The following is a 17,314-nucleotide window of genomic DNA, read 5'->3' on the forward strand; positions in this document are numbered from 1 at the left end:
AGCCAAGGTAACCCTCTGGCTTACCGGCCATGTCACGAGTCCGCAGCGTTGCACTGTGTCCGGGTCAATAAAACTCTCAGTGCTGCCCGTGTCAAACAGGCAGCTAGTCCTGTGCCCCTCCACCAGGATGTCCATCATTGACCTTGCAAGCTGGTGTGGGGCGCTTTGGTCGAGGGTTACGGTGGCCAGAGTTGAACTGCCGTCTTGGTGCCCGGTAAGCACCGGTGGGTAGGGGGCGGGGCATGTTGGCGCCGACAAAGATGGCCGCCCCCATCCAAGCATGCAAGATGGCGGCCCCCATGCCTCGCACGCAGCGCTGCCCGACCCCACTCGTGGTTTAGACTTACAGACCTTGGCGAAATGGCCCTTCTTCCCGCAGCTGGAGCAGGTCGCTTCTCGGGCCGGGCAGCGTTTTCGGGGGTGCTTTTCGAGTCCACAGAAGGAACACTACGCGGGCTTGCGACTGGCAGCAGCTGTGGTCGGGTTCGGGGAGTTCGTGGACTCGCGACTGGCAGCGGCGTTGGCAAATTCGCTCGCGGGAACCGGCGGCGGCGGAGTCTGAGGTATCCACGGAACCGGCGGGGAATCGTGCGGCTGGACAGCGTCAGCGTTGTGCAGAGCAGCCTCCAGCATGTCAGCCATCTCAATCGCCGAGCGTAAGGTAAGATCGGCATTTTCCAGCAGCCACTGGTGCACGTACACTGACCTGATCCCTGTAACAAAGGCATCTCGTACGAGGAGCTCCGCATGCTGTTCCGCCGTGAGAGTTTTGCAGTCGCAAGTTCGCACGAGTGTCTGTAGGGCTCGGAGAAACTCGGCGCTCGACTCTGCAGGCCGCTGTCGTCGCGTTGCTAAGCGATGTCTTGCATAGACGGTGTTCACCGGCCACAGGTACTGTCTTTTGAGGGCGTCCGGTGCCCCTTGGTAGGTCGACAGGTCCCTGATAAGTGAGTAAACTTTCAGGGTGACCCTCGAGAGGAGAATTCTGTGCATAACAGCGGGTTCAGTTGCACTAACCTCCTCCAAGTATGATTGGAAGCATGCAAGCCAGAGTTCAAAGGCAAGAGCTGCTCCAGGGGCTTGAGGGTCCAAATCCAATTTTTCTGGACGTAAAATGCTTTCCATGTTTTAAAACTTCCAGTCAATAAAATTGATGCACCATCAATAACTCTCTCTGAGACGTGAAGGTGAGATATCGGCTTTTATTGACTGGAAGAAAGAACAAGCAGTAGTTGACCACCATACTACATCCTGGAGACTGAGGGCCGGGCTCAGGCCTCAATCGCCTTTATACCGGGGTCTGTGGGAGGAGCCACAGGAGCAGTCAGCAGGGGGCGTGACCAGACAGGTATATGTAGTTCACCACAGATCTTAATGTATGTAAAGGACAGGATTTAAACTGCAGAGTTGGCATTACAACTTGGAATGCTCTTTAGCAAATGTCACTGAAGAAGCGAGGCAAACATTCTTCCTGAAGGAAGTGTGATAATTATTTTAAAACATATTAATAGCATTGTCAGCAAGCACACAATGTATTTGGAATTTAAAGAAGACGTACATGGAGAATAATAATGAGTCTGGGTACACAGTATTATAACCATTCTGCAACTTTCTAAAGCCATTGGATTTCATTAATTTCTTTATGGTTTCAAAAAATGTAAGCAATGAATGTTGGAAATTTCAGCGACTTAGGCCACCTCTGTGGGAACAGAAACTGAGTCAATATTTCAGTTTGGAGAACCTTTTGAGGTTCTGCATTCCAGAATTTTCTATTTTTGCATTACGTTCCCAGCATCTGCAACTTATTTTTCAGATGTTTGCTTTCTATAGTTTTGATATGAATAAAGCCAACCAGAATCTTAGCTCACCAAAAAAGTTCAATCAACACTTAAATAAAGAATTTGTAGAATGGAGCAAAAGTAAGATATTACAACATTGGAATCCACTAGGGATTGTATCTGTTTGCACATAAGTTGGACTGAATTAACAAATTCAATAAATTCTATCATGTGCTTTCTCTCAAAATGTGATTAATTTCCAAACCCCCCCCCCCCCAGCTTGTACAACTATAGCCATATTTATTCTGGTGACCAAATATGCACTTTATAAGTAGGAAGTTTCTAGGAGATTAAACTGACTTTTCTGTATCATGAAAAGAATACCTGTTCCCAAAGGGAAAGGTTTTTTCAGTAAGCTAGGGACAAATCTTTATGTGCAATAGTAAACTGCATTTTAGAGGTTTACTATGTTATAGAAACCTTTCATAAACAAAGGAAGTCTGAATCTAAGTTTCCTGTTTTTATTTCTTTACATTAATTAATGTTTACCTGAAAAGAAGTTATAAGTGTCAACGTAAAAACAATGAGGAAATACAGCACGTTTTCCATCCCTATCTGTGTCAAGACTTGTGTTAAGCGCTCCCACAAAAGGTTTATCACAGAGATCCCATTACTACAGCAGGGTAGTATCTCTATATCATATCAACCAGCTTCTCATGAGCAGTCATTTGGTGCAATTTTATGCTGTTGGTTATACTGGTTGAACAAATAAAGCATTAAAAGAGGACAAATGTTCATCAGTTCCTATATGCCCACCTGAGATGAACCCAAGTCTCAGAGCTGAAAGTGAGCGTTCCAACTTCGTTATTCTATTGCTTCCATCATTGTTAATGAACATCTACACCACAATAACGCCTACTTTTAGGAAAAGAGTCCCAGACTATAATCTTTCTCTTTCAGTACAAGAGGCCTTAAACTCAATAGCAAAACTTACACATGTTAATATATTTCAATTAGTCATGACTGAAATGTGCTAATATTTATGCAATTAATGCTTCATAGTTAACGAACAACCCTGCGGTTTTTAAACTTCTGCTTCTTTAACTTCACCTTATGCTTTTCTGCAAGTAAACACATACTACCTAAAATGGGCAAACACTACATCATTTTCTCCACAAATCTTGAAGAAGAGACACATAGAACATAGTACACGTAACACAGACCAGTACAGCACATGACCAGTTCCCTTGGCCCATGATGTGGTGCTGAACTACTGAACTGGTAGCTAAATGCCTGTCTCCACTAATCCTTTTTGCCTAGACATTGCTTACATCTCTCCATTCTTTGCACAGTCTTAAACATCTGTTACATTTACCTCTACTAACACTCCTGGTGGTACATTTCAGCCACCCTCAAAATCTCTGTGTAAAAAGAAACTTGCTCCACACATCACCTTTGAACTCTCCCACCACATTAAATGCATGCTCTCTAATATTAGACATATAGACCCTGAGGAAAAAATATCAGTTGTCTATCATTGCCGTCTATGACACTCATAATTTTATATCCCTCTGGTCTCTCTTCATTCTCCACAGCTCTGAAAGAAAGAAGCCAATTTTGTCTAATCTCTTTCTAGCACATGATTATCCCCACTTCCTTTCTTAAATAACAGAACAGTAGCTACTCAGTAGTAGATATTTGGTAAGTAACAATCTGCATTAAGTATAAAGAACAATATTGAGTAATCTAATGCGTGGCCCATCCTAATAAAGTGGATTCACATTGTTCATGTGAATATGCTGCAGACAAAGTTCACAAAACTGGCAACTCAGAATGCACCACCATGTGAATCATAACCTTCTTGAACATTACATTAAAACTTGTTTCCCAAACCAGTATTTAAATCCTATTAATATTTCACTAGCTTTTGTTGGAGTTAAAACAATTATATTCATTTATATGGAAATTTACTCCCTAGCATGGGACCTAGAACTTACCACTCCCATCCTCTGCAAAACAACAAATTTCCCGACATATGCCAGTGATATTAGAACAAGCTCTTCTTCACAACCCTGCCACCAAACTGTTAAACTATGTACGACCAGGTGAATGCTGCCAGTTATAGGTTTGCTAGTTCCTGCTTCAGTCTAGTATTAGTGTACTCCACCGTAATATAGAAAATTAATCCAGAGAAAGATCTAATTAAGGGTATATCTAATTAATCACAGAGGAAATTCACAATGCATAAGAGCTAAATGACAATGAAGTATATTGCTTAGAAATAAATCTTAATCTACACATTGGCACTGTATGATAAAAATACAGTGACATTTCACCTTAAAAACAACCATGGAATAGCATATTTTTACTAAAGAAAGCCAAGCAGTCAAAAGCTTTAACTAACAATATTTAAATATCTAACTTGAATGATATACCTTTAGAGTGCTTGTGTACCAAACAGATCACATTTTAATACATAATTTAATAGTAATTAATTTTCAACAATAATGGATTTTCCAACAATTTTTTTCACTCAACTTATTTAAAACTTAAGCAACAATTTTTGTTGACGTGCATCTCTTCAGAATTATCGGTAAGTTCATAGAAAAGAAATTCCCGTTGATAAATGGATTATTTAAGTTTGCATAAGTATTGGCTTTTGTGGTCAATGAACTGGTACCAGGTTGTCCATGTGAATATTCTGCAGACACAGTTCGCAAAACTAATTACTCAGAATGAACCACCATCTGAATCATAAACATGAACACTATATCAAAATTTGTTTCCCAAACCAGTACTTAAATCCATTAATATGCAAACATAGCCTTAGGCTAACGATACTCTCTTAAAAGACAGAAAAAATGTTACAAGCCCATGTGCTTCAATGTTCTATGATGCCACATTAAAACACCATTTCAGCAACGACTTCTGACACAGTGGATCATTTTGTTGTGCTCTCTGAGGAGAAGACACCTCTCTTTTCATAGGCTTCAAAGCATCAAAACATTCGAAGAAATAGTCATTTCTCAGTTGATCATTGCTCTTGTGACAGATCCTTTCCCAGTAATAGCTATAGTCTACAATGCACAATTTTCGGTTTTGGAGAAACAGGTGAATAAGAGTTTGTCCATTTTCTTCTGGGAAGAGGGCATGGGTCTTCAACCCTTTTGCTTTGCCCTGACCAAAATGGCTTTGAAATTGAAAGGCAATTATGATTCAATGCTTAAGCACTCAGTACTCTTACCTTCACCTTTAAAAAATGCATATCTACATCATAGTTAATAACAAATATAAAGAACCAATCAGATGTGGCATCTTACAGGATATCTAGTTGTGAGCTTGAAAAATAAGACTGTTAACAAATCCAACAAGATCTGTTGAACAGTGTTGTCAGAACTATTCATCAAAATTGCTGATAACTCCCACTCTACAGATTAACACAGGATTCAACAAGCTGCTGATTAATCTATGATGTGCTTATAACATATTTTGTTTTGAACATCTCTTCATTTGAACAAGTTGCCGTACACAAAACACGCCAACGGGTACAGAAGTTGTCTCATGAAGCGACTGCACAAACAAAAGAAGAATGCAATTAATTGCATCTATTTTTGTCTACGTACAGCTTACCTGAGACTGATTGATAGCAGTGTGATTGCCATGCAGTGGAGACTGACGCTCTTTGTCCTTATTGTGCCGGCTGCTTTGTTTACTGCGTTGGAGCTGCTGCCTTAGTTTGGCAATCTGCTGTAATGAATACAAAGCAAAAGCACAAAATAAAAATCTCTGAAAACACTCCATTATCACAAATATCGACAATAAGATAAAATGTGGAGAGCATACAGCATATACGAGGAAGATTATTCTCTTTTGCACACTGGTTGAGCGCCCAAGTTGGAGCGGTCTTTCATTGATTCTGTTATGGTTATTATTTTATTCTGGATTTATTGTGTATGCCAAAAAGGAAGTGAATCTCAGGGTTGTATATGATGATATTTATTTCGAACTTTGAAATCACTGACCCTGTGGACATGTTTGTCGCTATAAACTAGGTATAAGCCTCTACTAGGCAGATACCCGAGGCATATGCAAGTGCAATATGTTAATAGTATTAACATCAAGCCACTGAAAAATCATCACTACCTAAGGATTTGACCAGAATGGATCAGAACCCTCTCTTTAACAGAATTATCCCACTTACCTGAATGGGCTCAGCTGGATTCCCCAGATTCAGTGTCACAGAGAGAGGTACAGAATAGAAACAGGCCATTCAGCCCATCGAATCCAAACTGACTACCAACCACCTACCCACCCCATTTTACTTTGTCAAATTCCCTCTCGGATTCTACCATGTGCCTGTGTGAGTTACAATAACCAATTAACCTACCAACTTGCACATCTTTGGGATTTAACAGGATACTGGAGAACCTAGAGGATGCAATCACAGAGAGAAAACACTATCTCCATACAGATGTCTGAACTCAATCTGGGCCGCTAGCTCAGCGAGAAACCCCTCAACTAGCTGTATTATCGTGTTGCCCAAATCCCAAGTGCATGCAAGGTAACCTGTGAATAATCTGATTCTTTATTACTTTTTCCATTATTATGCTCTATTCGCCAGAAGTTTGCCCACTCACACCTAGTTATATGCCTTTCTGGTCTCCTTGTGTCTCTTCACAACTGACTTACATCATAAGTGAATTGAGCAATACACCACTGGTGCATTTCTCCACATTGTTAACATACTGAAACTTGTAAAAGATTGAGGTCTCAGCATCAAACCCTGTGGCAACCTCCCACTATTACATTTTATCATCCAGTTTATACCCACTTTCTGCATTTTGTTAACCAACCAATCTACAATCCAACAAGTGATCTACACATCATGAGATTTTATTTTTGCAACAACTTTTGATGTGTGCTTCATTAAAATGCCTTCTCGAAATCCATTTATAGTATATCAACCAATACACTTGTATCCATAACACATGCTACATCTGCAAAGAACGCCAATAAATTGGTCAATACTATTGCCAGCCAATTTTGCTGATTTTAGAATCTTCAGTTGCTAAGTATCAGGTTTACTGGACATAAACTACTTAAGCTAATTCCTCCTACAAGATCTTCAGCAATGTTCTGAGCCCAGAAGGGAAAATTTCCTGCCCATTTACGATAATCAGGATCGAGACAGTTTACTGAACCATCTTTTAACTTCAACCACAACCTTTTATAAATTTCCTTCACAGCTTCAGGTGGCTGAGTGAAGGCCCTTTTTTCTGAGACTCCCAAATTATGAAGGCTCTGTTTGAATATTTCAAGAATTCCACAAACAATGTGATGAAATTTGCATTGATTTCAGACAGTAAAGACTAGTACACTTCAGTCTCTATGTCCCTGATCATACTATGTCCTGTCTGAAGTTGCTGTCTGGAAGATCCCTGGTGACTGAATTAACAGTAAGGCCATTTGTGGATCAATGTTTATTGGTTTACCATTAAGCCTAGCCTTAGCTCATGTACTCAGCTCCTACAATAGTCAGACTGTCCTTTTTTGTTTAGTCTTCTGATAGAACACCGAACACTCACTAAACAGTTCATTATGCATAAAGAATGCAATTCCCTGGTGCGCAGGCCTCACTTGGATGTGGAAATAACTGACAATTGCACAATGTATAATTAGTTTATACAGCAAGGTACAGTAGATGAATTATCTACAAAATAAAATAAGGTAACTTTTAAATAAAAATGGAATTTGCTTTAATTACTCAGCAGATCAGGTAGCATGTGTGGAGAGAGAGGAAAACAGCTAGAGTTTCAGGCCAATATCCTAAAAATAAAGACAGATGTAAAAGGTTTTAAATTGCGGGGAGGTGCAGTAAGAACTAAAGGGAAGAGCTGTGGTAAAACAGAGGGGAAGATGGATTTAATGTCTCAAATAGCAGTGGAGAAAGTTGAAAAAAAAGATCAGTCAGTGCCAAAGAATAACCAAGTTGATGTCAGCAGCAAGCCTAAAAGGGGGAACCAAATAGAAGTTCCTAAGATGAGAGAAAAATCATGCAATATGTTTGCTTTCTCCAAAACATGGGTGACCACATCCTGCACACCAAATGCAGTACAATAAACTGGAACTAAATTGTTGCATCATCTGGAGGAAATTGGTGCCTGTATGCAGAGAGAAAGTAAAGGGGGCTGATGATGGACCTTCTGCAGTTGGATGGGAAGGTGCTGTGAGAAGGGGAGTGGTGTTGGTGGAAAGGCAAAAGGACCAGAGTGTCAGAACAGTTCTTTTAGAATGCCTAAAGTAAAAGGGGAGGAAAGATGCATTGGGCACCTAAAATTACAGAGAATGAATTGTTAAACACAGAGGTTGCAGAGGTAGAAGATGAAGACAAATGGAATTTTCTCGTTGCTGTATGAAGGAGTGGAGAAATTAACAGCAGAAGTGCAGGAAATGAACTTGCACTGTTGAGCAGCCTGTCTGCCACGGTGGCAAGGAAAGCACAATTATCAAGCAAGATGTTTGAAATTCTGGCTCAGGAGATTTTGCTATAGAACAAGATGGTGAAGAAGGAGAAACTGTGAGATTGGAACAGAGGTCTTTCAGGATAGGAGGCCTGACTGGTGCTGCTTCCTGATGTCATGCAGAACACTCATGTTTCCTCACTTCTGTTGCCAATTTCCAGCCAGCTTTCAATTTCAAATGGTCCATCTCTCACCCCTTGCTCGAGTTTTCTCCATTTCAAGGGCTAGTTTAGTGATCAGTATCCACTGTGAGCTCAGAGACTGTCACTGCTCACCGCATTATACTTCACAGTCAAACACATTTCACTTTGTATTCATCAACATTAGAACTGTTTTAGTTTACAGCAGAGGGAGCCATTTGGACCTGCATCTCTACCTGCTATTAGTTATCTGGTTCCACTGTGAACAATCTATGAATCCACCATTAAAGAAAAATGACACTGAGCTACTGGTCTTAGCAGGAAGAGGACATGCTGGGATGGACTGGACGAATTCATACTGTGAGAAACCATATCACAGACACAAATTGAACTCATATTTCAGGAGAAATAAGCCACCAAGAAGAGTGTCTCAAAAGACCACAGATGCTGGAATCTGGAGCAACAAAATCTGCTGGAAGAACTCAGTGGAAAAAAATCAGCACCTGTGAGAGGAAAGGATTGGGTCAAAAGGTTGACAATTTTTTTTCCCACTATAGAAAGGGCTTGGCCAGCTGAGTTCTTGCAGCAGATTGTTTTTTTGCTCAAGACAACTACCATATTATTAAGTCTTAGCTTTCTACTCCTCCCAAACTTTATAGCAAATAAATGTATGGCTGGAGGTCAGGCACCCATGCATCTATCAGGCTCCAGCAATAAAGGCAGGTAATATTAGTATCACTAATCCTTTATCCACACTTTCAGAGAAGTGCTTGGTTTCTACTCTACAACCACTCACATCAGAATAGTTGAAATGACAGACTGGTGTTTAAGGAAGTCAAAAGAATATGGTGACTGAAATTGCTATGACACAATTTAGCATTAGGTCATTAATGCCTGAATGGGTACAGAGAAAATAGCTCACAAGCAAAATTTAGACTAATTTTCAAGGGACTTGGTGTAATTATTGCTCCAAGTCTGTAAGTAACTCTTAACAATATTTAATGTAAACTACTGCTGTATGGCTTGCAGAAAGGAGAAGAATAGATTACCTATAAGATACAGAAGTAGCCAACTATAATGCATCTAATTTAATCACCAGGATTCAAAATACAACATCCATGCCCCAATGGACACTCAATTGTTTCAATTTAATCAAAATTTAATGAGATATTTTTGAGCAGATGCCACTTCAGAACCACCACAAAGAAATTAAAAATACATTTTGGTGGGATGCAGTGGTATTGTGGGGACAGAGAGTGAGGTGGGGGTGGGGTTAGTTGCATGAGTTGAGACAGCACAGTCACAGTCAAGCATCAACACAGAATTCCAGCAGCATTTGGGAATTCAAATCACTATCTTAATGATCTGTCAAATGCTAAACCCATCCTGACGGCATGAATGTCGATTTCTCTAACTTCCAGTAATTTCTCCTCCTTCCCCCTTCTCTCTTTTGCTATTCCCCTTTCTGGTTCCTTTCTTATCCTTTGCCTTCTCCTCACCTTCCTTTGATGCCCCTCCTCCTTACCTTTCTTCCTTGGTCCACTGTGCTCTCCTATCAGATTTCTTCTTAAGACCTTACCCCTTCTATCTATCACCTCCCAGCTTCTTACTTCATCCCACCTCCCCCACCTACCCATGCTCCCTCCCACCTGGTTTCACCTATCACCTGCCAGCTTGTACTCCTTCCCCAACACCTTCATCCCCCTTGCTGATGAAGGGTCTCAGCCCAAAATGTTGATTGCTTATTCCTCTCCACAGCTGCTGCCTGACTTGCTGAGTTCCTCTATTACTGTGTGTGTTGCTTAAGATTTCCAGCATCTGCAGAATATCTTGTGCTTACAAAATGCTGAGTGCCTGAGTTTACAAGATCAAGGTCACATGAGCATTAGTGTGTGGATGCCCCAAACAGCACCTGGCAAGAAACAAAAGTTTACTTGGATTCTGATCCTCATCTACCTTAACCGTCTCCAGTGAATGAGAAAGATCATTTTCTACTGATGATGCAGATGTGGGAAACAAATTTGCCCACATCCTTTGTGCCATAGGCAAGTAGTGCAAACCACTGGAAAGAATAGGAACTCTCTCATCTGATCAGCTGGGAGGAGATGGGACCCAAGAAAACCTAGACTTCTGAGCATCTAGGTTTACAACTTCAACCAATTCCTGGAAGAATTCTATAAACTGATCGACAAATCAGCACTAGGTTGCACATCAATTTCACTGTAATGGAAGTGATTTAAAGACATGAGTTTGATGGTATTACTCTGCAGCAGGAAATAAGACAGTCCAAGTGATACAGAACAGAAGTGGTCCTTTCAATCCACCATGTCCACACCTACCTTTTTGCCCATGTTATGATGGGTCAAAAGCAACCAATGCCTATTGGTCAGCTCTCAACCAATCCCGGCTGAGATTTCTCTGATTGGTGATTGTCCCTGACAACGTCTCAGATGTTTTTTCATGACATTTAAATAGTTGTGCTCTGATTGCACTGTTGATTCTGGCTGTGTGGTTTGATGAATAAAGGTTTATTACATGTTCCGGCTTTGTTCTATCTCCAGGCTCAAGGTCTCATTCAGCAGTTATTGCTGAGCAAGCATAACAATTGGTGACAACATGACTTTATCTGGGCACTGATGAACTACACTGTAAAACCATACTAATCCCTGTGGCAAAGCAGGGAGTGAGATTGATTGCTATGCAAATGCAGTATCATGAAGCAAAAACAAGAAACATTGAAAATGTTCAGTAAGTTCAGTAAAACATCCTTGAATCTTTCCTAAATAAAGAACATAGAACATAACAACAAGGTTTCCCTTCCTCCATCTGCCTTTCGGGGTAAAGATGGCTCCTTCAATTTTCCAACAGTTTTTGGCACTGTGCTGAATAGTATTAATGGTGTTGTGCTTACCTCAACAACACCACTGTGATGGGCACAGATCAGACCAAACTATGCCAACACCTGGACCTTGTCTGAAATAACTACAAGACTTTGGATTGCAACTTTAGGCAGAAAAATGCAGCCTCCTGATGTATTCCATCAAGTATCTGGGATTCATTATAGATGAGCACGGTCGTAGCCTAGATCCTAAAAGCATCACCATTCTCTTAAAGATACCTCCACCATCAGATGTCAGCACTTTACCATCATCTTTGGGCGTGATCAGTCAGCATTCCTCCCAGCAATCCACCAGCTAAAGGAGGCACTGAATGCTCTGCTAAATAATCATGCCATGTGGAAATGGTCCAAACAATGCCAAGAGGCTGCTGATTAGGTAAAGAAAATGCTGTCATCTGACCTACTCTTGTCACATTTCAACACAGAGCTGCCAATCATTGTCACAAAGGATACGTCCAGCTACAAGGTGGGTGCTGCCACGTCCCATATCTTCCCTGATGGTTCCGAAAAAGCTGTCATGCATGAGGTCAGATCACTGACTGTAGCAGAAAGAAACTATGGGCAAGTGGAGGAGGAGGGCTTGGGAATCATCTCTGCTGTGTTGTGAAGAAATTCCACAAGATGTTTCCTGGCAGCTGCTTCACTCTCTTTACTGACCACAAACCATTGTCGTCCATCTTCGGGTCTAAGAGAGGCATCCAGGTGTATACAGCTTACCATCTACAAAACAGTGTTATTAGCCTGTGACTTTGAAATTAAGTACATGTCAACCCATGACCTTGGTCAGGCATATAACCCTCTGCAGACTTATGAATCAGCAGTTTACAGAAGTCAAAGCTGCGATTTCAGTTGATTGCGAATTCCACCGGGTTGTATTGCACATTGTTGAAGGTCTTCCAGTCATGGTCGATAAGGCCATAACAAAAAGAGCAGCAGATCCTCTTCTTCAGTGTTATCTCCAGAACCTCACTGATTAATGGCCAGTCCAAGTTGAGGGAGATGCTGTACCCTTCTCCGACATCATACATCGTTCTCAACTGTGAACTCCTGTCGAGTTTTTGGAGAGAGAATAGTCATTCTGCAAACACTTCAACCAGAAATACTGAAACAATTCCACCGTGGTCACACAGGGATCAATCCAATGAAAGCCCTGGCGAGAAGCATTGTGTTCTGGCTGGGCATAGACAAAGATATCACACCCGTATATATGCAAGCAGTGTACTCAGTGCTCTATGGCAGCAAAGAATCCAAATAAAGTCAATTCACAACCATGGCCTCAGGGTATCAGACCTTGGAATCGGGTACATATTGTCTTGGCTGGCCCAATCAACAGGTGCACTACGTTGTACTGGTTGACGCCTATCCCAAATAGCCAGAACTATTATCTAAGAAGTCAATATCGACTGAAGCTACCATTGAACAGCTGCTACAAATCTTTAGCCACTTGGGGATACCAGAAATGCTCAATTCTGACAACAGCACACAGTTCAGTGGACAGCAATTTGCTGCAATCTACCAGATCCACATCTGCTCACCCCTCGTCATCCACAGTCCAACAACCAAGCAGAGAGGTTTGTGGATGCCTTCAAGTGGTCACTTATGAAACCAAAAGGGGAAGGAGCATCAGTCAAGGCTCTATAAGGAAAGAGTTAATTATGATTCCTTCTTGGTACACGCCAAAATAAAATGAAAATTCGAAGACGAAATGGTGTCAATTTGTAATGTTGTAATGGGCTGGAAATATGCATGAGTGCACATCCTCTAGGTTAGATAATGAATTATGTTTTCCTCCTTACGGACCTATAGTCTCTGTTTTCCTAAATTATGTGTCTGGGCTGAAGGTCGTATGAGATAAAGGGGTGCAGCTGGTAACACCAACGGATAGAAAAGTACTGGGGTGTATTTGTGTTAAGCTTTGAAGGAACCTTGAAGGGTTTTAAAAGAAAAAAAAGAGGGGGCACTTTCTTTGGTAGAGTTTTGGTCTTAGGCCTAGGTCAAACCAGTACGAATGCTAAGAAGATGGGGACAATTAAGACCATAAGAAGTCAGAGCAGAATTAGGTCATTCAGCTCATCATGGATGATTAATTATCCCTCTCAATCCCATTCACCTGCCTTCTTCCCATAACGATTGAAGCCCTGACTCATCAGAAACCTATCAACCTCTACTTTAAATATAGTAAGACCATAAATACATTCAGAGAGAGTTAGGGACAGATAGAAAGACAGAGAGAGACACATGAATTTTGTTGTATCTGTGGCTCCCCTCCAACATTGCAGAGATCAGCTTGTTTACTGGGTGATAACTCAAGAGGGGCAGAGTGAAGTTATGTTGGCACTAAATGGCAACTCCTTTGGTTGCATCTTCAGAAACAGCTCCATTTCTATCCTTGGTATCTTCTTTTCCTTTTCAAAGTTCTTTTGAAGACCCTGACCTGGAGTTACACTCTGACTTCAGTTCTTTATAGGAATGGGACCTGCTCTCAGGGCATCATGATCGGACACTCTTCGATATGCCAAGGATGCCGCCTGGAAGACAAGCGTGCCTTCAGGATTCTGGATTTTTGTGGCTCTGGAGACGTGCTGATTCTAGGCTGGTGCCCCTGATTGAGGTGTTACGGGAGAACACGGAATATCAGGAGCAGTGGTATGTACAACAAGCTGGAGGAACTCAGCAGGTCGGGCAGCATCCGTGGAAACGAGCAGTCAACCTTTCGGGCTGAGACCCTTCATCAGGACTGAAGAGGGAGGTGGCAGGGGCCCTATAAAGAAGGTGGGGGGAGGGTGGGAGGGAGAAGGCTGGTAGGTGCCAGGTGAAAAACCATTAAGGGGAAAGATCAAGGGGTGGGGGAGGGGAAGCAGGGAGGGGATAGGCAGGAAAGGTGAAGAAGGAATGTAAGGGGAAGGCACTGTGTAGAAGAAGGCAGAATCATGAGAGAGGTGACAGGCAGCTGAAAGAGGAGGCAGAGTGAAACTGGGATGGGGGAAGGGAGAGGGGGGAAATTACCAGAAGTTGGAAAATTCAATGTTCATGCCAAGGGGCTGTAGACTACCCAGGTGGTATATGAGGTGTTGCTCCTCCAACCTGAGTTTAGCCTCATCATGGCAGTAGAGGAGGCCATGTATGGACATATCCGAATGGAAATGTGAAGCAGAGTTGAAGTGGGTGGCAACCGGGAGAACCTGTCTGTTGTGGCGGACGGAGCGTAGGTGCTCAACGAAGTGGTCCCCCAATCTGCGTCGGGTCTCGCCGATGTAGAGGAGGCTGCACTGGAAGCACCGGATGCAGTAGATGACCCGAACAGACTCACAAGTGTTGCCTCACTTGGAAGGACTGTTTGAGGCCCTGAATGGTGGTAAGAGAGGAGGCATAGGGACAGGTCTGGCACTTACGCTTGCAAGGATAAGTACCAGGTGGGAGATCTGTGTGGATGGACGTGTGGACCAGGCAGACGCAGAGAGAACGATCCCTGTGAAAAGTAGAGAGGGATAGAGAGGGAAAGATTGCTTAGTGGTGGGGTCCTGTTGAAGGTGGCGGAAGTTGCAGAGGATAATATGCTGAATCTGAAGGCTGGTGGGGTGGTAGGTGAGAAGGACAAGGGGAACACGGTCCCTGTTGTGGTGATGGGAGGATGGGGTGAGGGCCGAGGTGCAGGAAATGGATGAGATGCGTGTGAGGGTATCATTGATGACGGAAGAAGGGGAACCACGATCCTTAAAGAAAGAGGACATTTGAGATGTCTTGGAACGGGAAGCCTCATCCTGGGAGCAGATATGGTGGAGACGGAGGAACTGGGAATAGGGAATAGCATTTTTGCATTTAGCAGGGTGGGAAAAGGTATAGTCAAGGTAGTTATGAGAGTCAGTGGGTTTATAGAAGATGTTAGTGGCCAGCCTGTCTCCAGAGATGGAGACCGAGAGATCAAGAAAGGGGAGAGAAGTGTCTGAGATGGACCAGGTGAATTTGAGGGCTGGGTGAAAGTTAGAGGCAAAGTTGATGAAATTGACGAGCTCAGCATGGGTGCAGGACGCAGCACCAATGTAGTCATCAATGTAGCGAAGGAAAAGTTGGGGAGAAGTACCAGTACAGATTTGGAGCATAGACTGTTCCACATAACCCACGAAGAGGCAGGCATAGCTGGGGCCCATGCAAGTCAACTTCCACCACCTTCAACAGGACCCCACCACTAAGGACATCCTTCCCTCTCTATCCCTCTCCGCTTTTCGCAGGGATCGTTCCCTCCGCGACTGCCTGGTCCACACGTCCCTCCCCACAGATCTCCCACCTGGTACTTATCCCTGCAAGCGTAAGTGCTACACCTGTCCCTACACCTCCTCTCTTACCACCATTCAGGGCCCCAAACAGTCCTTCCAGGTGAGGCAACACTTCACTTGTGAGTCTGTTGGGGTCATCTATTGCATCCGGTGTGGCCTCCTCTACATCGGCGAGACCCGACGCAGATTGGGGGAGCGCTTCGTCAAGCACCTACGCTCCGTCCGCCACAACAGACAGGATCTCCCAGCTGCCACTCACTTCAATTCTGCTTCACATTCCCATTCAGATATGTCCATACATGGCCTCCTCTACTGCCATGATGAGGCCAAACTCAGGTTGGAGGAGCAACACTTCATATACCGTCTGGGTAGTCTCCAGCCCCTTGGCATGAACATCGAATTCTCCAACTTTTGGAAATTCCCTCCCTCTCCCTTCCACCATCCCACTTTCAATCTGCCTCCTCTTCCAGCTGCCTATCACCTCTCTCATGATTCTGCCTTCTTCTACTACACAGTGCCTTCCCCTTACATTCCTTCTTCACCTTTCTTGCCTATCCCCTCCTTGCTTCCCCTCCCCCAGCCCTTGACCTTTCCTCTGATTGGTTTTTCACCTGACACCTACCAGCCTTCTCCCTCCCACCCTCCCCCACCTTCATCATAGGGCCCCTGCCACCTCCCTCTTCAGTCCTGAAGAAGGGTCTCAGCCTGAAACATTGACTGCTCATTTCTACGGATGCTGCCCGACCTGCTGAGTTCCTCCAGCTTGTTGTACGAGTTGCTTTGACCACACCATCTGCAGTGTACTTTGTGTTTACAGAAGCAGTGGGTTAGCTGTGTGTCCAGAGAGCTGCACCTTTCTGGTGCTGACTCTCTGAGCACAGAGCTCGGAAAAAGTAACGCAACAGACTTTTAACATTGTAAATCAGCAAGTTGTGTGTTATGTCTCCCCTCTCGCTGTTAAATGGGGACACCTCGTTTTCATGTGCAGCCGACCGGCTGGCTGGCTGGCTACCTCGAGTTTCCAGGTGAACTATTAGTCTTTGGGTACTGCAAGTCTGTGTCTTTATTGATGCTTGCTGCACACAAGTGCTTGGTGGAAGGTGCGGGTGCTTTTTGCTGGTGGGGTGTGCATGGGTGGGTGGGGGGGGGAGGCTGGGTGGAGAGCTCTGGGGCTCCAACATTTAACTGTCATTCATTCTTTGGGATACTCCTCTGTTTTCGTGGATGTTTGCGAAGAAAATGAATTTCAGGATGTATACTGTATACATCTCTTTGACATTAAATGTAGCTATTGACCTATTAATTAAGTATTACTTTGATTTCTGTACTGCTCAAATGCAAACTTTTGCTTTTCTTTCTGTATTGCATTTGTACATTTTAATAAAGTTTCCTGTGACTATGAACATGTGTCATCTCCTTTGTTTGTGAATGCAAATGTGAGTACCCTGAGCAGAATGAGGAAAGAACACTAAATGAATCGTAAAATAATTTCCGTTACAACTGACATAGTCGGCAGGATTCAGCATAACAGATGTGTTGCAAACAACAGGATGAACCTGAGGATAAGACTGAGATTAAAGTACCAGGGTGGATGGACAACACCTTTGGTTTTGTGGTAGTGGCCAACATATTGTCTGATGTTGCCCTCCTTTATGTTGGAGAGCTGAGATGAAGAGCAGTAGAGGTGATGTCCTGGGCAAGT

The 17,314-nt window shown here is 43.1% G+C and overlaps 1 protein-coding gene across 2 annotated transcripts in view; it reads right to left on the reverse strand.

Moving 5' to 3' along the window:
- Positions 1-17,314, reverse strand: part of glcci1a (glucocorticoid induced 1a) — a 220,902-nt gene that overhangs the window by 80,664 nt on the left and 122,924 nt on the right. For both annotated transcript variants that reach the window (XM_073054167.1, XM_073054166.1), the window contains one exon: positions 5,409-5,525. In XM_073054167.1, the coding sequence (XP_072910268.1) occupies positions 5,409-5,525 (117 nt within the window). The remainder of the gene's footprint in view (positions 1-5,408; positions 5,526-17,314) is intronic.

This window comes from Hemitrygon akajei, chromosome 8 (genome assembly GCF_048418815.1).
Source record: "Hemitrygon akajei chromosome 8, sHemAka1.3, whole genome shotgun sequence".
Lineage (NCBI taxonomy): Eukaryota > Metazoa > Chordata > Chondrichthyes > Myliobatiformes > Dasyatidae > Hemitrygon > Hemitrygon akajei.